This window comes from Protopterus annectens, chromosome 9.part0, assembly GCF_019279795.1.
Source record: "Protopterus annectens isolate FY-2018-M chromosome 9.part0, PAN1.0, whole genome shotgun sequence".
NCBI lineage: Eukaryota > Metazoa > Chordata > Ceratodontiformes > Protopteridae > Protopterus > Protopterus annectens.
The window spans coordinates 677779055-677801905 of NC_056743.1; the positions used below are offsets into that span (position 1 = coordinate 677779055).

General features: G+C 43.4%; 1 protein-coding gene across 1 annotated transcript in view; it reads right to left on the reverse strand.

The window, feature by feature from the left end:
* Positions 1-22851, reverse strand: part of ABHD16A (abhydrolase domain containing 16A, phospholipase) — a 527648-nt gene that overhangs the window by 43362 nt on the left and 461435 nt on the right. The window contains exon 18 of the mRNA XM_044083280.1: positions 18620-18718. Within this exon, the coding sequence (XP_043939215.1) occupies positions 18620-18718 (99 nt within the window). The remainder of the gene's footprint in view (positions 1-18619; positions 18719-22851) is intronic.

Sequence of the window (22851 nt, forward strand, 5' to 3'; positions counted from 1 at the left end):
AAGCATTTTGAATTTTGGGACCACCAGGAAGGTGTTGAGAACTGACGGATCCAGGATAGGGCACCAAGAGTTCTCTTTTCTGGTCACCAGGAACAGTCTGGAGTAGAAACCCTGTCCCCTTTGCTCTATTGGAACAGGTTGAATAGCCCTGATACTGAGAAGAGAAAGTACTTGCTTTTGAGCCTCTGCCCACTGGTTTGGAATAAGGTCTGGCAACTTGCTTGGGGGTTGGCAGTGAGTGGAAGTAGAATCTGTATCCCTGGGATACAATGTTTAGGACACATCGGTCCTGGGTAATGGCCATCCAGTTTTTTGCATGCAGGGCGAGTTTTCCTCCTAGGGGTGCAAGTACTTGGGCATGGCTAGGAAGGATGATAGGCAAGTCACTGTGAACTTTTTCCATAAGGGGGTGGCTTACCACTTCCTGTTTTTGAGGTGGGAGCACTCCATAGTTTAGATCTCTGCATACCCTGAGACTGTATTCTTGGTGGTCTGTTGCCCCTGGGTTTGGACTGAGAAGGCCTAGGAGGGACTGGAAAGGACCAGTTTTTAGAAGGCTAATGCCTCCTGAACCTAGGTGGCTGCACCTGTAAGAAATCTAACAGTTTGCATAGATTTAGCTTTTTCCTCCATCTTTTTAAGAACAACTTCTGCTTTTGTGCCAAACAAACGTTTCCTGGTTTAATGGAGCATCTAAGTAATTTTGCTTTGACATGGTCTGGCAAGATCTGTTCCTTCAGCCAAGCATGCCTTCTCAGTATCGACCCAGTGACAGCAGCCCTGCTAGATGCTTCTAAGGCATCAAAACCACACTGCAAAGTATGTTTACTAACTTGGTTTGCAGAATGCATTAACTCTTGTAAATCTTTATTTTCTGTACAGTCTGGAAGCAACAACATTCTTTTGTTTAAGTAGTTCCATAATATGCTGCTGGTACTTCAACATGTGAAACTGGCAATTCAAAGCCCTGATGGCAAGAGTTGCAGAAGTATATACCTTCTTACCCCACCTGTCTAAAGCTCTAGAATCCCTGTCCAAAGGAGTAGGGTTTTTGGCTGTAGTAGCCTTAATGCCTTTAGGTCCCTGGGAAATGGTCTCTGGAGAGAGTCAGGTACTCTGTAGTACCTGTCAGGCTTTCTAGGAGCTGGTGGTAAAGTATCAGGAGTAAGACTGGATTCCATGAAGACTTCATCTACAATATCCAGGACAGGGGGTATAGCTAGAGGCCTGTGCTGAGGCAAGTCTAAAAATTCTCCTAGTCTCTTTTTGGACTGAGGGTAGTCCTGGCATTCCCAGTGGAAATGTTCTCTTAAGGTATGCACGGTTTCACCAAAAGAAAAGTCCTCTGGAGGGGAGGCAGAGGGAATGGAATCCTCTGCATCTGAATCCTCATAGGTAGATAAGGATATGTCCTGGTAATCAGAGGGATCAGAGGCATCGGACTCATGGTCAGTAGAATCAGAGGGAAAATCAATTCTTTGTCTTTTAGAGGGGGAAGGATGGCTTCCCCTAATTAAAGTTATAAGGTTTTCAGCCACTCTAAGCATTTGTTTCTGTGGCATGGGAGCTTGAGTATGCACTTTGGTCGTCCATTTTCTAGGCATAGTGTGATCTCTGGGCCTGAGAAACTCGGTAGTTTTAGTCAAAAACGAAGTTGTCGGGTTAATACAAACATCGGAAGGTCAGAATACACCCTCAGAAGCCTGTGCCTGCACAGTGGCTCCGGACCCATCCAAGGTAGACACATCTGCAGGTTCCATAGCCGAAGAAGCATCTCGCGGCATACCAGACTCCGAATGGGTCTCAGCAGAGGCCTGCGAAGGTGCCTCACTGAGTACCGGTGGACTGGCGACTAGCTTAACAGAAGCATCGTCGGCAGTTTTGGACCTATGCAGTCCATACATCTCAACCTCTTAGTGCAAGAAATCTGGACAAAGACAGACAATGTGGGGGGACAAAGGCCAAAAAATAGGGACATATTTTAAATATTAATTTTATAAGCTTAGAAAGTTGCTAGAGTAACAGGATTTGTTTTAACATACATTTTCTGAAGGCTTTGAAGTCTGAAACTCAAATATATATCATTATTTAGTGACTTCAGTCTTCAGATCATCCCAGTGATTTGCCAGAAAACCACAGATTTTATGAGGAACAAGCCAAAAATGTGAGCCAAAACTCTGGACATTCTGCAAAAATCTGTACAGTTGAGAGGTCTGTCTCTGCCTTTATCCTTACGTTTTTTCAGAAGATCGATAGTCGGATGGCTTATCAAAGCCATTTCAGAATACGGAGAATGACAGCGAAAGAATTTAGCGACAAAGATAGTCTGACTATGAATAGTTCGGGCGCTGAATAAGGCACAAAACCAACAGCGAGGAACGTTGTGGTCTGGGCCTAAACAGGTGACGCGGCAAGAATAAAAATCTCTGTGAGGTATTTGCTTTCCTCAGGCAAGACAATTGTTGACTTTTTCTGACATCGGTTAGAGGGTACTTAGCTTTAGAAGACTTCAGGTTTGAAACTCAAAAAACGAAAATTTCAGGTAGCAGCCGACCAACACTTGTGAACTGCTTCTGGTTCCCATGCAGCAAGAAAAGCTGATGTAATGTAATCGGCTGCATGTTTTATACCCTGATGACCTGACGTCATGGAAGAAGCGACAGCATCTGATGCAGAAATCCCAAGACTCTGGTATTCTGGCCAACTGAGGGTTACCTGCAGGCAGATAAGCCAAGTGTGATGACTGCAACAGTGAAACACGAAGAACATCAACTGGAATTGGGATCTTTAGAAAAGGGAAGAGCAACTTGCACAGGAAAAAAAGTGAATTGTGGGATCAACACATGCACACAAGGAACAAGGTTTAAAAGAAGGCAGGAACTGAATGAGTTATGTAATGATTGACTGACAATGACTGGGTATATTAATGATGTATAATGTTTGCTGATACAGTTGTCAGCATGGTTTGTAATGTATAACATTTGCAACTGAGGTTGTGTCGGTATGGTTTATTTTCATTTATATAAATGTAATATTGCCTATATCATATGTGATAATTTAATAAAGATGTTTCTAGTAAAAAAAAAAATCCTTAAATAGTGCAACTCTTGCAATTCCTGAGTAAAGTTAAGACCTAAAGGCATAGCTGTAGCAGTATCTTTATTTGGATTTATGCTTATTAAATGTCAGACAAGACTGTTTAAAATTCTTGGATAAAACTTTAGGAGAGGAGTACAAATCAGTTAGCATAAGCATAATATTGTCTGAAAAAACATTAATTTGGATATGCAATTACTTGCAATATTTACTCCATGAATATTGGGATTATTTCTTATTTGGATAACCAATATTTCAATGGATAGAGGAAAGAGGAGAGTAAAAATAGGGCAATATTACTTAGTTCCTTTAATAAGTTCAGCTGGTTCAGAAGTAAATGACCCTTAATGAAGGGAGCGTTTCAGCTACATGGCTTCTAAACGGCATGACTTAAGGGGTCATTTGCATAAATCGCATGCACCTCCATTACAGAAGGTTTAAGGTAACACAGTGGGAGAACTCCAGATTGCTGGGTTTTTCGTGTGGTTTTTACTGAATGGTTTTGTCTGTGTGACCTTTTTACCCTTTGGTTTGGAAGTTAGTAGGTTAAAGCCTTAGTGATAACGGACAGATGTAAATATGATCAGATGACGTTTGAAATGTTGTCCGATACCAGTTTCTATAAAAGTGTCTCATTTGGAAGTAAGAAGAGTGTACTCATTCATTGACTCATTAGTTCATGAACGGTTTAGCAGTGGGAGAATAAACTGAGGTCATTAGAAAATATTTAAGAGTTGAGAGCCCAAAAATAGGTTGCATCTACAGTTTGCTGAAAATACACAAGGACTTAGACAACCACTCCACGGAGACAGTACAGATGTGTACACTTACCATAAATGTAGATGTTAGAGTGTATTCACTGTTGCAGTCATCACACTTGGGTTATCCTGCTAGGGGTAGCCCTCAGTCGGCCCGAATACCAGAGGCTTAGTATTTCTGCATCGGTTGCTGTCACTCCAGGACTGACGTCAGTGGTATAAAAACAGGCAGCCGATGCCATTACATCAGTTTTTCTTGCCCCAAATGTCAGGAGCCCCCAAGATGGAGCTAAGTTATGGTCGAGTAACACCGCCAGTAGAAAGTAAATACCAAGAGCCCTGTAAGGGTGAGGAAGAGAGAGAGACAAGGGGGCTGGAGGGTGGGAAACCAGGACTGCAACAGTGAATACACTCAAACATCTACATTTATGGTACGTGTACACAACTGTACTATGTTCTTCATGTTTCACTGTTGCAGTCATCACACTTGGGTTGATTCCCAAAGGTGAGGAACGGGTGGAGACAGTCAAGAAGAGTTGTGGCTGGCTAGTATGCCCTGCAGGACTGCTGTTGCAAAGCCTGCCCTGGATTTTGAAAAGATAGGCAGGTGGTAATGCTTGGTGAAGGTATGAACAGAACTCCATGTTGCCGCTTCCAGGATTTCCCTGGTAGGGACCCCTCTGAGAAAGGCTGTAGAGGTTGAAGTTGCCCTAGTAGAATGTGTTCTGACCCCCTGTGGGAGTGGTTTCCCATGGTGTTTGTAACAGAAATGGATGCAGTGTGTTATCCATTTGGAGATGGTTTGTTTTGATATGGTTTTGCCCTCTGCCCTGGTGCAAAGCTGACTAATAACTGGTCAGATTTCCTAAAGGGCTTAGTCCTATCCAGGTAGAATCTGAGCTGTCTGTGCACATGTAAAGAGTGCAGGATCCTTTCCCCCTTATTTTGAAGTTTAGGGAAAAAGGTGGGCAAATGAATAGATTGGTTGAGAGCCACACTGGACACCACTTTAGGCATGAAAGTTGGGTTAGTCCTGAGGGAGACCCTGTCAGCATGAAAATTGATGAAAGGTTCCACAACCATAAGTGCTTGTAGCTCAGACACTCTTCTAGCTGAAGTGATGGCCAGAAGCAAGGCTGTTTTCCAAGAGAGGAATTTTAACTCTGCTAAAGCTGCAGGCTCAAGGGGGGGGGGGGGCGTGAGCTTTTCCAACACAAAGTTAAGGTCCCAAGCAGGGGTAGGGGCTCTTCTTGGTGGCCTTAAGTTGTTAACCCCTCTCAGGAACTGCTTAATGAGAGGGTGTGAGAGGAGGGGTGGCTCAGTGCTGTAATGTGCAGAGATGGCAGAGGCATGGATTTTAATGGAACAGAAGGATAGGCCCCTGTGGAGTAGGTCTGCTAGGTAATCCTGGATGACAGGTTAGGACGGCTATGCTGGGTCAGCTCCTTTAGTCTGGATCCAGGAACAATACCTTTTTTCCACTTGTCAGCATAGGATTTTCTAGTACTGGGACATCTGGCTTCATTTATGACATCCAGGACCTGTTTGCTAAGGCTGGCCACTGGAGGAGAAGTAAAGGAATAAGCCAGGCTGCTAGGTTCAGGGTCTACAACTGTGGATGCAAGAACTCTCCTTCCTGCTGAGTCAGGAGAGTTGGAATCTGGGGAAGTGCCATGGAGGCAACAGGGAGACTGTGCAGTAGTGGGTACCAGTGTTGGTGTGGCCAGTCTGGGGCAATCAGGATTGCCCTTGGTCTTTCCTCGCTTATTTTGAGTAATACTCTGGTAAGAAGAGGTAGAGGGGGAAATGCACAGATTGAGAGGTTTTCCCAGTGGAAGGATAGGGCATCCACTTTCCAGGCCTTGCTGTGAGGTTCCCTGGTGCAGAATTTGCTGAGTTGGTGGTTGTAGGGGGAGGCAAATAGGTCCACCTTCAGGGTATCCCCATTTTGGGTCACAAGACTGAAGGTGTTGTGGTCTAATTGCCACTCATGTGGGTCTAGGAGATTTCTGCTTAAGTTGTCTGCCAGAGAGTTTTGGTTGCCTGGCAGAAATTGAGCTTGCAGGTGAATCTGCATGGCTGAGGCCATGTTCAAAACTGCACAGTGGGTAAGTATGGGTTTCCCCCCTGCTTGTTGATGTACCACATTACTGTGGTGTTGTCGGTTTTGATTAGTATAGGCCCCGGAGAAAGCAGGGATCTGAAAGCTGTCAGAGCGTGTTTAACAGCTAGCATCTCTTTTTGGTTGATGTGCAGATGTATTTGGTTTGGGCTCCAGTGGTCCTGAATGCACCTGCCGTCCAGGTGAGCACCCCAGGCATAGTTTGATGCATCTGGTTAGGGTGTGGGCAACATGGGGTTGTGAAAAAGGAAGTTTCTTGTTGTGGTTGCATGCTGCTGCCCACCAAAGAAAATCTTTCCTTAGACAAGGTATCATATGTATAATAGTTTCCAGATCTTGCGAATGTTGACACCAAAAGCTTTTTAAGTACCACTGAAGTTTCCTCATACATATGGAATTAGTAGAATGCAGGAGGTCATGAACCCTAACGCTTGCAGGAGTTTTCTTGCAGATAACTGGGTTCTGGTGGCCAGTTGAGAGAAGTAGCCTGTCAGATAGGCTTGTTTTTCTGAAGTTAGAAATGTCACCTGGGATGCTGTATCCAGGCTTGCTCCCAGGAATACAATTTTTTGACTGGGGACTAGTTTGGATTTCTTTTTGTTGATAGTGTACTAGGTCATTTACAAATGCCAGGTGCTGTAACAGCTTTTTCTGACTAACTTCTTGAATCAGGCAGACATCCAAGTAAGGGTAAATTTGAATGGCTGGAGCCAGGCATTTTGTGAAAACTCTGGTAGTAGTGGATAAGCCAAAGGGAAATGCAGAGAACTGATAATGCATAGATCCTGCCCTGAAACGTACATATTTCCTGCAAGAATCCCTGATTGGTTTATGCAGATAGGCCTCTTTGAGGTCTAGAGTGGCTAACCAGACATATTTGGACAGCATAGGGAGAAGCTTCTGCAGGGTGAACATTTCGAATTTTGGTACCACCAGGAAGGTGTTTAGAATAGACAGATCTAAGATTGGGTGCCAGGTGCCCTCTTTTCTGGGTACCAGGAAAAGTCTGGAATAGAACCCTTGGCCTATCTGATCTGCAGGAACAGGCTGAATTGCCCTCATGGAGAGCAGGGAATTAACTTGGTTTTGTGACGCTGCTCACTGGTTTGGAGGAAGATCTGGGAACCCCTTTGGGGTTGGCAGCATGTAGAAATAACATTTGTACCCCTAGGACACTATGTTGAGGACCCATCGATTGTTGGTGATGAAGGCTCAGTTTTTTTACAAGGGAGACAAGTTTTCCTCCTGGGGGCACGAGCAGATGGGCAGAGGTGAGAGGAGGAGTTGAGAAGTCATTGTGAATTCTTTCCATAAAGGAGTGGCTTAGCACTCTCTGGTTTAGAAGTGGAGGTACTCCATTGCTTAGATCTCTGCATACCCTGAGACTGCTGTCTAGGGGGTCCGTTTCCCCTAGGTCTAGTCTGAGGTGGCCTTGAGGGGGCTGGAAAGGACCAATGTTTTGAGGGGCAATGCCTACTGAATTTTAGAGGCTGAACTTGCAAAAAGTCTTTTAACAGTCTGCATAGACTTAGCTTTTTCTTCCATCTTTTTTAAAACATCTTCTGCTTTGGTGCCAAACAGATTGTCTTTGTTCAGTGGTGCATCCATTAAGTTTGATTTAACATGATCTGGCAAGATCTGTTCCTTAAGCCAAGCATGCCTTCTAAGCACAGAACCTGTGACTGCTGCCCTGGCAGGATGCTTCTAGGGCATCAAACCCACATTGCAGGGTATGCTTACTGATTTGGCTTGCAGAATGCATAAGTTCCTGTAAATCTTTACTTTCTGCACAGTCAGGAAAGGTAGATAATTTTTGTTTAATGAGTTCCATAGTATGTTGTTAGTATTTCAGCATGTGGAACTGACAATTTAATTCTCTAATGGCAAGAGTTGCAGAGGTATATACTTTTTTACCCCAGCTGTCTAAGGCTCGAGAATCCCTGTCCAAGTGGGTGGGATTCTTAGCTGTGGTTGCTTTTACTCCTTTAGGCCCTTGGGAGATTACCTCTTGGTCAGCAGTAGGATTCTTGAAAAAAAATTTGTGCAAGTCAGGAACTCTGTAATACCGGTCAGGTTTCCTGGGAGCAAGAGGTAAAGTATCAGGAGTTAGAACTGCAGGGATAGCTAAGGGTCTGTGCTGTAGTAAATCTAAAAATTCCCCGAGTCTCTTTTTGGACTGAGGATAATCCTGGCATTCCCAATGGAAATGCTCTCTCAAAGTATGTAGGGTTTCACCAAAAGAAAAATCCTCTGGAGGAGCGGCAGAAGGAATGGATTCCTCTGCATCTGAATCCTCATAAGCAGATAAGGGCATGTCTTCATAATCAGAAACCTCAGAGTCGTCGGATTCTTGGTCAGATAAAGCTGCTGGGGACAAGTCTCTCTCTTTTAGCAGAAGAAGGCTGGCTTCCCCTAATCAGCATGATAAGGTCTTCTGCCATTTTAAGCATCTGTGATTGTGGCAAGTGTGCAAGTTTGGGTCATTGTTTTTTTTGGCGTAACTTGTACTCTGGGCCTTAGAAACCCGATAGTTTTTGAAAGAACTGAAGACGCGAAAAAAGTAGTCTGTTTGTGTCGAATATCGGTAGTGCGAAGAACTTCCTCATAAGTCAGTGCCTGCACAGTGGCTCCGGACTCATTTAAGGCAGCGACATCCACAGGTTCCGATGTCAAAGAAGAGTCTTGCGGCATACCGGACTCCGAACGGGTCTCAGTAGCGGCCTGCGAATCCATCGACGCGGGCATCAGGGGCTGCGAAAGTGCCTCACTGAGTACCAGCAAACTGGAGACTAGCTTAATGGAAGCATCATCAGCAGTTTTGGACCTGTGCGGTCTGTCTCTGCTTTTATCCTTACGTTTTTTCGGAAGATCGGTAGTCGGATGGCTTACCGAAGCCATTTCAGAATACGGAGATTGAGAGGGAAAGTGTTTAGCTACAATAAGGGCCCGATGACGAATAGTTTGGGTGTTGAACAAAGCACAAAACCGGCAGCCAGGGACATTGTGGTCTGGGCCTAAACAGGTGATGCAGTAAGAATGGAAATCTTGGTGTGGTATTTGCTTTCTACAGGCGAGACAATTGTTAACTTTTTCTGACATCGGTTAGAGCAAGAAAAAAGGATCCTCAATGGGGTATTTCGCTTTAGAAGACTTCAACTTCAATTTCGGAAACGAAAATTCAGGTAGCGGCCGACCAGCACTCGTGCAAACTGCTTCTGCTTCGGGCTCCGCGGCAAGAAAGACTGCTGTAATGGCGTCGGCTGCCTGTTTTTATACCACTGATGTCTTGACGTCAATCCTGGAGTGATAGCAACCGATGCAGAAATACTATGCCTCTGGTATTCTGGCCGACTGAGGGCTACCCCTGGCAGGATAACCCAAGTGTGATGACTGCAACAGTGAAACACGAAGAACATCTATTGTTGCTGGCACTAAAAGTACAACTGAAACTATGGCAGTTTTTGTAGATAAGCATTTTCAGAAAGTTGTGGATCTAAGTATCTCTTGATGGAAATTCTAGATATCAAGTTACAACTTCTTTGAATTCAATGGTAAAATGTATTGCCAAGTTAATGGTGTACCTATGGGGGCTGCAATGTCTCCCAGCTATGCTAATATTTTTTATGAATGGATGGGAGAAAACCAATATATTTGAAAGTACTTTTGCTGACAACATTGTGTTATTCAAACTTTGTACCGATTACTTTTTTTGATATAGAAAGGGGGTGTAGAATTGCTTAGAGATTTTTCTAAGGAATGTAAATAGTATTAATTCTTTCCTGTTTTACATCTGAATACAGTTCAACTTCTGTTAATTTTTTGGATACAACAGTTTTCAAAGAAAATGATAAATTGTTTACCAAAATAAATAAGGCGGTACAAAACAATGCGTACTTGCACCATAAGAGTATGCACCCCAAAAAACAAGGAGAACATTGTTAAAAGGCAGTTAATGAGTGAGTAAACTTACTAAGACCAATATTTTTTCGATGAAAGCATTAGTTTATGTAACAAATTCTTGAACACAGGTTACCCTACAGGTTTGATATTAAACAAATTTACTGCAATCAGTAGTTTCAAAAATCATGGACATGTTTCAGCTACAAAACCTAAGAAGGTTAATTTTAGTACTTCTATGTTAATTAGCAACAGTGTTGATGTTCAAGCTATAAAAGGTATTATAACTAATTGGGAATACTTAGCAGTTGCCCTGAAATAAAAAAGGAGTTGACAGCCCTGTGTTTGTACAGAAAAGGGGGAAAAGCTTAAAGAATTACTTTCAAGCCAAATTACATGTACCTAGCAGCAAATGTTGACAAATCGGGCATGTTTAAATGTTACAACTGCAATCTATGATTATTTGTACACCGATTCTAATGAAATAAGAATTAGTAATAATTTTATCAGAATCAAAGGTCGTTATATATGTAAGTCTAAATTTGTAGTATACTTTGTAATTTGCAAAACCTTCATGGCATTTTATGTAGGTCAAACTTCCACAGAATTGTATAAACGAATCTATGAATAAAGTGGGCAATGAGAAAAATACTCTAGGTAAACCTACAAATATAGCAAATCAAAGGTGGATTTCAAGTTTTTAGTTTTAGAAAAATTACAAGGTTTTGATAACATATTTAACGTAGAAGATGAGTTGAGATTGCTTGAATATTTATGGCAAGTGAGACTACATACTTGCTATACACGAGGGTTAAATAATGAAGATTTTATTGCTTATCATAAAAGGAATGGAGTAAAGCACTAATTAATTCAGTTGATCACGTGATGCAATTTTTGTATTTAATGATGGTTGTTGGGAAGCTTTAATTAGTCTGAAGTCGTCTCATTATTCTAGAGATGAAAGCGCTTACAGATTAGGTTATTGTCTTTTTAATACAGAGTTTTGATTTTAACACCCAATTTTTTTATTTTAAATTATGGGAGACTACCATTACCTTCAAAGGACCGTCATCAGATCCTCACTTAGAAAAAAGAGATTTGCTAACACAGTCAGACCTCAAACCACACTAAGGTTCCAGATGGGCAACCACTCCCTTGATGGGGAGTTTTCTTTACAGCAGAAGAAAACAAACCCATCTGGTCTGCCCTTTAAATGTATTCAACATTCCATTTCCCTTCCATCTCTATCATTCCCTTTATCTTTTCTCTACTTTTCCCATGCCCTCCTAAATGCCTGTCTGGATTCCCTTTCCAACATCCATTCCAGTGTCTCTGTTAAATGGATCCACAACACTTTCCACGAAAAGGTAAGTTTAAAGATCCAGGGAAAAGATGGTCACTAAAATCCACTGCCTATGCCCCTTCTTCCCCCACTGCCCTTCCTGTTTGGACAATTCCTTCTCATCTGTGCAGTATGTTCTTGTTCACATACATCATTCCCCTCTATTTTTCTAGTTTCTGGTGAGATGAGCTCTAGCTCTCCCAATCCAAGCATTCTTTCTCCCTCCATTCCACTCATTCTTCTGGTAACTCTCCAATGAACTCCATTCCAGCAGCCTGATGTCCCTAGTCCTTGTATGGCTTGACAAGGAACTGACAGTGTGTTAGCATTATGGCTTTGCTCTTTGACTCTGTCCCTTGTGGAATACATGCCAGCAATCTACTGGTTGCTGTCACTTTCCTCTCACTCTACTCTGACAGTCCACATCAGGTGTGATCAACAGCTCAAGATCAAATTCAGAGACTCAACAATTACCTAACAGCATGTCTTTCCAGTGTTAGGATGAAACCAGTTGCTATAAGGAAACCACAACACCCAGTGAAAACCCAAGTGACGCAGGAAGGACATGCAGACTCTGCAAAGAAGTTATCCAAGCTGCAACATAAACTAGAGAAATAAGTCATGAAAAGTGTCAAATTAGTACTGCTAAATGGGGGATGGGGGTTGGTACAATGGTTACAGTGTTTTACTCACAGACTCAAGGTACAGGGTTTGATTCTCACCTTTGGAAGGGAAACTTGCTAGGTGTAAAGTGGCCTTCAAGGGCAGCTAGCCTAGTACTTACCACTGAACCTATAAAAGGTAATAGCTCCATCTTAAGAATAGGGACACAAAACACTCTCAAAGGAATCACTACTGTAAAAGCAATAATACTCTAGCTGTTCATTTAGTGTTGCAACAGTTTATACAAACACTAGTTAAGTCAGAAAGTACAGTTGTGTACACTTACCATAAACATAGATGTTCGAGTGTATTCACTGTTGCAGTCATTAAATTTGGGTTATCTACTTGCAGTAGCCCTCAGGTCGGCCTGATTAACAAAGTCTTGGGTCATGCGTTGGTTGCTGTCCCTTCTTCCATGACGTCAGGTCGTCAGGGGTATAAAACATGCAGCCGATGCCATTACATCAGTTTTTCTTGCCCCAGATGTTAGATGCCCCCCTAATGGGAAGCAATTAAATCTATAATACAAGGATATACCTCCAACAAAAAAGCAAATACACCAAAAAGCTTTTTGAGCATAGTAAGTGAGAGTAGAGGTATAGCCAAAAGAAGAAAGGGGGCTGGAGGGAGGGTAACCAAGACTGCAACAGTGAATATACTCAAACATCTACATTTATGGTAAGTGTACACAACTGTACTATGTTCTTCGTGTTTCACTGTTGCAGTCATTACATTTGGGTAGATTCCCAAAGCTAAGGTTGGGAGGAGGAATTTAAATAGAATTAGGACCAGCTATAAGGCCCTGCAAGACTGTAGTGGCAAAACCAGCTCTGGATTTAGAGAAAATTGGCAAATGATAATGCTTGGTGAAAGTATGTACAGAACTCCAGGTAGCAGCTTCTAGGATGTCCTTTGTAAGGACGCCCCTGAGAAAGGCTGTAGAGGTAGATGCAGCCCTGCTTGAATGGGGTCTGATGCCCTGTGGGATAGGTTTTCCATGGTGCGTATAGCAGAAATGAATGCAGTGGCCTATCCATTTTGAAATGGTTTGCTTTAAAATAGCTTTCCCCTCTGTACCTGCAGCAAATGCCACCAGCAGTTGTTCAGATTTCCTTTGATGTTTAGTCCCGCCCAAGTAGAATCTAAGTTGTCTGTGCACATCTAAGGAGTGCAGTATCCATTCCCCTTTGTTCTGTGGGTTAGGAATGAAGATAGGCAAATGCTTTGTTCTGTGGGTTAAGGAAAGAAGGTAGGCAAATGAATGGACTAATTAAGAGCCACACTGGCTACCACCTTGGGCATGAAGGAGGGACTGGTTCTGAGGGACACCCTGTCCGCATGGAAGTGATGAAAGGCTCCACTGCCATAAGGGCCTGTAACTCAGATGCCCTTCTTGCAGAAGTGATTGCTAAAAGGAAAGCTGTTTTCCAGGAAAAGAATTTTAAATCTGCAGCAGCAGCTGGCTCGAAAGGAAGAAGAGTGAGTTTCTCCAAGACAAAGTTAAGGTCCCAGGCTGGAGTTGGAGCTCTCCTCGGTGGCCTTAAATTTTTGACACCTCTGAGGAACTGCTTGAGCAGTGGGTGAGAGAAGAGGGGAGGCTCTGTGTTATAATGAGCTGAAATGGCTGAGGCATGAATTTTGATGGAGGAAAAGGACAAACCCTTATGAAGCATCTCAGTTAAGTACTGTAAAATCTGAGGTAAATTGGGCACTGCTGCACTCATCCCTTGAGATTGGTTCCAGTTACAAGATCTTTTCCATTTTGCAGCATAAGATTTTCTAGTACTAGGCCTCCTAGCCTCTAAAATGATATCCATCACTAATTTACTGAGGGATGGGAAAGGAGAGATTAGGTAATTAGCCAGGCTGCTAGGTTCAGGGTTTGCAGCTGAGGGTGTACAATCTGGTTTTCCTGCTGAGACAACAGGGTAGGAGTCTGAGGCAGATGCCATGGAGCCAAGCATGACACACTGCGCAGGAGGGGGTACCAGTGCTGGTGTGGCCAGTCTGGTGCAATTAAAATTGTCCTTGGCTTGTCCTGTTTGATCTTTAGTAGTACCTTGGAGAGCAGAGGCAGAGGAGGAAAGGTATAAACTGATAGGATTTTCCAGCTGAAGGATAGAGCATTCACTTTCCAAGCTAGTTTGTGGGGAATCTTTGTGTAACATTTGTCCAATTGATGGTTCTGGGGGGAGGCAAACAGGTCTATATCTGGGCTCCCCCATTTGCTTGTCAACATGTTGAAAATCCTTGGTTCCAGTTTCCACTTGTGTGGATCCATGAGGTTTTTGCTTAGTCCATTAGTTTTCCTGGCAGGAATTGAGCTTGTAGATTCACATGGTAGCTCAATCAAGGCTGTGTTCCACAATGCCATGGCTAGTCTGCAGAGGGGGTAAGAGTGTGTACTCCCTTTCATATGTACCACAAGACCGTGGTGTTGTCCATCTTTACCATTAATTGTCCTGGAAGAATGTGGTCCTTGAAGGCCGTCAGAGCATTCTGTACAGCTAACATTTCCTTTTGATTTATGTGTAGGTGCTTTTGACTTGGGTTCCATTTGCCCTGAATGTACTTCCCTGCCAGGTGAGCCTCCCCATGCATAGTCTGATGAGTCTGTTGTTAAAGTTTGGGCTGCAAAGGGTAGTGTAAATGGTAGTCCCTTAATTTGGTGGCAGGCCTCTGCCCACCAAAGGAACTCTAGGCGTAGGCAAGGTATGACAGGAATCATAGCTTCTAGATCCTGTGAATGTTGACACCCATAGGCTTTTGAGACACCATTGCAGTTTCCTCATATGCAGCCTTGCATATGGAATTAGAAGAATGCAGGAGGCCATGAATCCCAAGGCTTGCAGTATTTGTCTTGTAGATAACTGTGTTTTTGTGGCCACTTGTTTGAAGTAGGTTGTCAAATGAGTCCGTTTCTCTGGAGTGAGGAAAGCCATCTGGGAAGTTGTATTCAAGCTTGCTCCCAGGAATATAATTTGTTGACAGGGTACCAGGTGTGATTTCTTTTTGTTTATGGTGTACCCCAGACAAGTCAGTACCCTCTGAACAAAGGCCAGATTATTGTCCTGGCTTTCTGCCTGAATTAGACAATCGTCCAGGTATGGATATATTTGAATATTTATTTGCCTGCAGAATACAATGACTGGAGCTAGGCACTTTCTGAATACCCTGGGCACAGTAGATAAGCCAAAGGGCAGGGCAGAGAACTGACAGTGCATGTAGCCTGCTTTGAAGTGTAGGTATCTTCTGAAAGACTCCCTGATAGGGATGTGCAGGTATGCTTCTTTTAAGTCTAGTGTTGCCAACCATGCATCTTTCCCTAGCATAGGAAGCAGCTGGTGAAGTGTCAGCATCTTGAATTTTGGAATCACCAGAAAGGTATTTAGAGTAGAAAGGTCCAGTATAGGGCGCCATGTACTGCATTTTCTGGGTACCACAAAAAGTCTTGAATAGAAACCTTGTCCCTTTTCCTCTTCTGGTACTAACTGAATAGCCCCCATGCTTAAGAGAGAGAGTACTTGATTTTGGGCCTCTGCCCACCCGCTTGGTGTTGGTAAGGTCTGGAAGTGAAATCTGTATCCTTGGGACACTATATTTAAAACCAATTTGTCCTGGGTAATGAGTTCCCAGTTTTTGGCCTGCAGACCAATCTTTCTGCCTAAAGGAGCATTCAGTTGGGAAGTGCTTGGAAGTTTTAAAAGCAAGTCATAGAGACAGTTTACCATAGGGGGGAGTCTTACTACTCTCTGATTTGGGTGCGGAACCCCCCCACTGCCTAGTATTGTGTGTCCCCTGGGACTGAAACCTGGGGTTTCTGCTGTGTCTGGGTGTGGCTTGAGAAGACCTGGAAGGGGCTGGAAAGGACCAATTCTTAGAGGGCCAGTGCCTACTAAATCTAGGAGGATGAACTTGTAAGAAATCTTTAACAATTTGCATAGATTTAGCTTTATCTTGCATCTTTTTAAGAACTTCCTCAGTCTTATTGCCAAACAGGCGGTCCTGATTTAAGGAAGCATCCAACAATTTAGCTTTAACATGATCAGGCAAAGATTGCTCCTTAAGCCAAGCATGCCTTCTGAACACAGACCCAGTAACAGCAGCCCTGCAAGAGGCCTTTAATGAATCAAATCCACAGTGCAAAGTATGTTTTCCAACCTGTTCAGCAGAATGCATTAAATCCTGTAATTCTTTATTTTCCGCACAGTCAGGAATCAACATTATTTTCTGTTTAACCAATCCAATAACATATTGCTGATACTTTAACATATGAAACTGGCAGTTTAAAGCCCTAATGGCCAAGGTTGCAGAAGTGTAAACCTTCTTACTTCATCTATCCAGCGCCCTGGAGTCTCTATCAGAAGGGGTTGGATTTTTCGCAGTAGAAGCCTTAATGCACTTGGGTCCTTGTGAAATAGTCTCTGGATCCGCAACAGGATTTTTAAAAAGGAATTTGTGTGAATCAGGAACCCTGTAATATCTGTCAGGTTTTCTGGGGAGCAGGAGGCAAAGAATCAGGGGCCAAACTAGATTCTGAAAAAGCATAATCAACCATGTCTAGTACAGGAGGAATAGCTAAAGGCCTATGCTGAGGCAGGAGTAAGAAATCCCTAAGCCTCTTTTTTCAATCAAAAATTCCTGGCTTTCCCAGTGGAAATGCTTCCTTAGATTATATGTAAGGTTTCACCAAAAGAAAAATCCTCTGGAGGTGAAGCAAAGGGAATAGAGCCCTCTGCATCAGAATCCTCATAAGTAGATAAGGGCAAATCCAGATCATCAGAAAAATCAGAATCCTGGTCAGAAGACTCAAACAACTTCAGTCCTAGGTCTCTTAGAAGGGGGAGGTTGGATTCCCCTGATTAGAGTTATAAGATCTTCAGCCATTCTTATCATTTGTTTTTTAGGCATAGAGGCCTGAGCATGCGGACTGATTAGAGTTATAAGATCTTCAGCCATTCTTATCATTTGTTTTTTAGGCATAGAGGCCTGAGCATGCAGCCTGGGCATCGTTTTTTTTAGGCATGGTTCGAGATTTATGCCTAAATAAAGAAGGAGGCGTCGGTTTAATATGCAAGTCCGTAGGCCTGAATACGCCCTCAGAAGCCGGTGCCTGCACAGTGGCTCCGGACCCATCCAAGGTCGAGACATCCACGGGTTCCATAGTTGAAGCATCTCGCGGCATACCAGACGTAGCAGGTATCAGGGGCTCTGAAAGTGCCTCACTGAGTACCAGCGAACTGGTGACTGGCTTAGGAGAAGCGTCGTCGGCAGTTTTGGACCTTGGTGGCCTGTCTCTGTCTTTATCTTTGTGTTTTTTTGAAATTCTGGTAGTCAGATGGCTAACCGATGACATTTCTGGATAATTAAACCGAGAACCGAAATATTTAGAGGCAAAAATATACAGACGACGGATAGTGCGCTGATTAAATAAAGCACAAAACCGACAGCAAGGTACGTCGTAGTCAGGGCCTAGGCAAGTAATACAGTACGAATGAAAATCTTTACTAGGTATTTACTTTTCACAAGTAATGCAATTATTAACTTTTACTGACATCGGTAAGGAGCAAGAAAAAGTTTCCCCAACGGGGTACTTAGCTTTAGTTGAAGACTTTGGTTCTGAAACTTGAAAACGAGAATTTCAGGAGTCGGACGACTGGCACTTGCGAACTGCTTCTGCTTCGGGCACCGCACAGCAAGAAAGACTGATGTAATGGCATCGGCTGCATGTTTTATACCCCTGATATCATGGAAGAAGGGACAGCAACCGACGCAGGACCCAAGACTTTGTTAATCAGGCCGACTGAGGGCTACTGCAAGCAGATAACCCAAATGTAATGACTGCAACAGTGAAACACGAAGAACATATGCATCTGAAAAACAAACCGCAAATAGACTATAAAGCAATATGACAAAGACTCCACAGAACAGAAAATAGTGAAAAAGCAAAAACAAATGACTTGCTAACAAAATGTTCAGGGAAGGATAAGCAACAGCAGTGAGAAAAAGAAACGTTTCAGCCTGAAACTAAAGAGCATAATGGAAGACAACTAAAGCATCATATAAATGTTATGCTAATTGCATTCCCCCTACCCCTTTTTTGGTCTGATCCCCACTGACCACTAAGTCTTCCTTGGGACTTGTTACTGACCCATTCATTCTTCCAGGGAAGAGACTAAGACAACAGCAGTGGCACCATCATCCACAGCAGGGATAAGGATTTTCTACTTTGCCACAGTGCTCCCTTCTACGGCTGTGACTTCAACTATACACTTTGTCTGAAGACACATGCACAATTCCACACATGCTATCCCAGGTTACAGTACTTCATCTTGCTACTGCATGCATACTCCACAGTGTCACCCCCCCTCCCCCCCACACACACACACACATTGGAGCAGCAGTGGTTCCTTCTCACCTAAGATAAATAAAGCCAGCAGTAGATGCTTCATGTCCATCCCTCTCTATGCCAGCACTCAACTGCCTGAGTAATTACTTGAACTCCAGCTGTCTGGGTTAAGTTTATAGTACTGGCCTTTTGAAATCACTTTGATCTCTTTTCAGTGATCTGCTTATGATAATCTATTCAATTTGTAATGCACTGCAAAACACGGAATATGCTAAATAAGATAACTTTCATCTAACTTAACCAAATCAGAAAAACAAAAGGTGCCTTATATAAATAAAAGTCAGACAATATAAAATACTAGAATATAGGCTGTGCCCAGCAGGTACACTCACCTACACTCCAAGGAAAACTGCTACCATGTTCCGACTGGTAAGACTGGAAAACTGATATACACCAGTCATCATCTACTTCATAGCTGCTGTACACTGCGGCTGCAATGCAGATAGGCAAAACAATTATATGAATCATACTTTATTTCTTGATTTGAGCATCAAGCTGTGTTCGATATCCTACAGTCTACTTTACACTGCTCTTAATTTTTATAAAATCATTTTTCTTTACTTCAGTTTTACATTTAAGCCTCAGAATAATAAGGTGGTGTTTACTTAAATACACCTACTGTTTGGCTTTCATTTGTGTTAATGCTTTTCTTGTAAATAAGAACTATAATGTGAAAGACTACTTAAATCAAATTTATATAAATGTTTTTCAGAAACCAATATGGCACATAATAGAAAAAAAAAAACTAATGAAATTAACATTGCATTAGTGATCAATTAAAATGCAGTTATATGCAAGACACTCATAATATTAGGTCTTCAAAGTTTCACCCACAGCTAAACAAAGTATGAAGTGAAGTATCCAAGTGCTAACTGCAACATTTTGTCAGCTGAAGTCTGCCTGAGACCACTCTGAGTAGATACCTACATCACCAAAAATATATGGAGCCTTCCACTTTTTCAACAGTTTGAGAGTCTCTTCTGCCCAAAGATGGAAGAAGTGAAACTGGGAACGTTCTTGCATACTCAAATGAGAATGAAAACAAGCTCTCCCAAACTAAGTTAAACAACACTCACTTGAATCAGAACTTCATAATAAAGGGTAGAACACAAGAAAAAGAAGTTATGCCTTATCATAACGTTCCATCTGAGTTGTTGATCTTCTTCCAGTCATCACTGATGGGCTCGGTTCCGAGCTCTCGGAACTGAGTCGGCCTAATACCAAGCTCGCGTACATCAAAAACTCTCGAGCTAAGCTGCTACCCACAATGCCCTTCTCCCAGTTACCTCAGATCGAGTTTGCATGCAACATATAGAAGAAAACAGAAACAGAGGCCATTTCTGAGCAGAAACCCTGAAACACCACAAGGACCCAGAAGATCCACCAGGAGCCTTTGGTGGGGGGTGGTGGGAGGGTGTGATGACTGGAAGAAGATCAACAACTCAGATGGAACGTTATGGTAAGACATAACTTCTTTATCTGAAGTTGTTAATCTTCTTCCTATTCATCAATGATGGGACAAAATCCCAAGCTACTTGGAGAACCTGGGTGGCCCCTATGGAAGAACATTCCTGAGGACCACTGAGCCGAAAGCCGCTCTTCCCTGGACACCAAATCCAATTTGTAATGCTTGATGAAAGTATGGGGTTTAGCCCAAATGGCTGCAGCACAAATGTCATCCATGGAAGTCCTGGAGTGTAAGGCAACCAAAGTTGTGATGGCCCTAGTTGAATGAGCTTTGATTTGAACAGGTTTAGATTCATTCGCTAGGGAGTATGAAAAGGAAATACAGTCACTAAGCCATTTTGATAAAGCAACTTTTGATACAGCACATCCCATTCTTGGACCAGAAAAGGAAATGAAAAGTTGGTCCAACTTGCGGAAGGACTTAGACCTGTCCAGGTAAAAGCATAGTTGTCTATGTACGTCCAATGAATGTAGACAGTATTCTCCTTTGTTGGAATAATTTGGAAAAAACACAGGGAGCTCAATGGACTGATTAATAGAGAAGTTGGACACCACTTTGGGGAGAAAGGATGGGTTAGTACGAAGGGATAGTCTGTCCTTATGGAAGATTAGATACGGGCTCTTGATGCACAAGGCTTGTAACTCTGATATCTGTCGGGCTGATGTGACCGCTACCAAAAACAACGATTTCCATGACAGGAATTTAAGATCACATGTCGCAGCAGGCTCAAAGGGGTTAGAGAGAGAAACTGTAGAACCAGAGAGAGATTCCATGTCTCCACATGTTGCTTGATAGGAGCTCTGCTATGGAAAACTCCCTTGAGAAAGGTCTTGCAAAGGTGGGTGGAGATAAGAGCCATTATGGAAATTAGAAATAGCTGCTAAATGGACTCGAATAGTAGAAGCTGATGCCCCATTGTCAAACAATTCAGAAAGATTCTGAAGTATAGCAGCTGTAGGAGTTGAAAAAGGATCTAGCATCTGATTATTAGACCAGATAGTGAATCTTTTCCATTTGTCTCTGTAGAGTTTTCTGGTGGATGGTTTATGGGAGGCCAGAATAATATCGCGGTCAGGTGAGGAGAGGGTTTCCTGCCTGGGGACTAACGGAAGTGGATAAACCAAGCTGTCAGCTTGAGAGTGGATAGATTTGGGGGAGTCAGCCCTTGTGGGTGAGATATTAGGTCCTGACGAGTGTCCAGGATACAAGGAGGTTGTAACAGGTGAGGCCGGAGGAAGGGAAACCACACTTGTCGAGGCCAAAAGGGGGAAATGAGGATTACTTTACATCTCAACCGGCCTGCTTTCCTTAGAAATAGGAGTATCAAAGGTATCGGAGGATAAGCATAGAGGTGACCCGCAGGCCAATCATGAGTCAAAGCGTCCCTCGGTGACTCCCTGTCTGGGGGAAAGAGGTCAAAGTAGCTGCTGCATTTTTTGCTTGAAGGGGAAGCAAAAAGATCACAGCAAGGCTGCCCCCAATGGCTGAAGATTTCTGCCATCACGTTCTGGTTGAGAGACCACTCGTGTGGACGGAGGATGCATCTGCTCAGCCTGTCCGCAATCACGCTGGATCTCCCCGGGATATGCGTTGCAATTAAAAAGTGGTTGGAAGCTATCGCCCAATGCCAAATTTTCATGGCCTTGCAACATAGGAGGTATGATTTGGTCACTCCCTGTTTATGTACCAGATGACGAACATTTTCCGAATGGATTGCAATCGTTCCTGATGGAAGGAGCGGATGTAGTGCCTGCAACGCTAACAGCACTGCTCTTAACTCCAGGACACTGATATGCAAGTTGACCTCTAAGTTGGACCATGCACCTTGGACTGTTTTTCCCTGGAAGTGCCCCCCCCCCATCTTATCAGGGAAGCATCCGTGGTCACATGGCGTTGGGTTGGGGAGTCTGGAAGGGGCGGCACCAAAGATTTTTATATGTTCTCATCCACCAGAGGAGATCTTGTTTGCAGGAATTGGTGATGAGGATCTGTGAGTTCAGAGGATGGAGACTGAATATCCACTGGGACAAAAGGAGCCATTGTATTAGTCTCATATGCAATCTTGCTAGGGGAACAACTAGGATGGCTGCTGCCACAGACCTCAGAGCCTGTAGAACTTTCCTTGCAGACACCTTCCTTCGACTGAGTATCACTTGTACTTGTAACCTTAAACTCTGAAGTCTGTGAGGAGGAAGAGAGACTTGGCTTGTTTGAGTATTGAATACTGCTTCTATAAATTCCAGTTGTTGGGTGGGATGAAGTTTGGATTTTTCCCAGTGTATTGAGATGCCTAGAAACTCTGCCAGTGCTAGAGTGTAGCGGAGGACCCTGACCAGTAGGCGCTTGGTGGGGGCATAGAGGAGCCAATCGTCTAGATTTGGAAACACCTGGAATCCCTGAAGTCTCAGATGAGCTGTCACCACTGCTAGGCATTTCGTGAACACTCTGGGTGCCGTCGAGAGACCAAATGGCAGGGCTCTGAATTGGTAATGATTGGCTCCCAGATGGAAGCGAAGGAGATGCCTGGAGCACTTGTCCATTTTGATGTGGTAATATGCATCCAGGAGATCTATCGAGCACATCCACACACCCTCCCAAAGAAATGGGAGAATGGACTGTATTGTGACCATGCAGAATTTGGTCTGAACTACTGATTTGTTTAGTTGGCTGAGATCCAAAATGGGTCTCCAGTCCCCGGTCTTTTCTGGCACCAAAGGAATCTGAAGTAAAAACTGGATCCACATTGGTCTGGGGGGACTAGTTGGATGACTCGTTTTAGACACAGCTTTCTTATTTCTGAAGCTGCCTCTTCCCTTTGACTGGGTGGAACACTGGGAAGGCATTTTGGAGGTCTTGGATAAGAGATTAGAGGGATGTAATAATCTCTGGAAATTATTCTCTGCACCCACTGATCATTTGTAATAGAGTGCCAGACAGCTTGGTGCAGAGAAAAATGAGCCCCGACTGCTTCCAGAGGAAAGCAATCGGGCAGTGCTTCAGGAGCGTTGATAAGGTCATCTGGAGAAAGAATCCCTGGAGTCCTAATTTCGGGGACCCCCTCTGCCCCGAAAGGGGCATCTTCCATTATTGCAACCC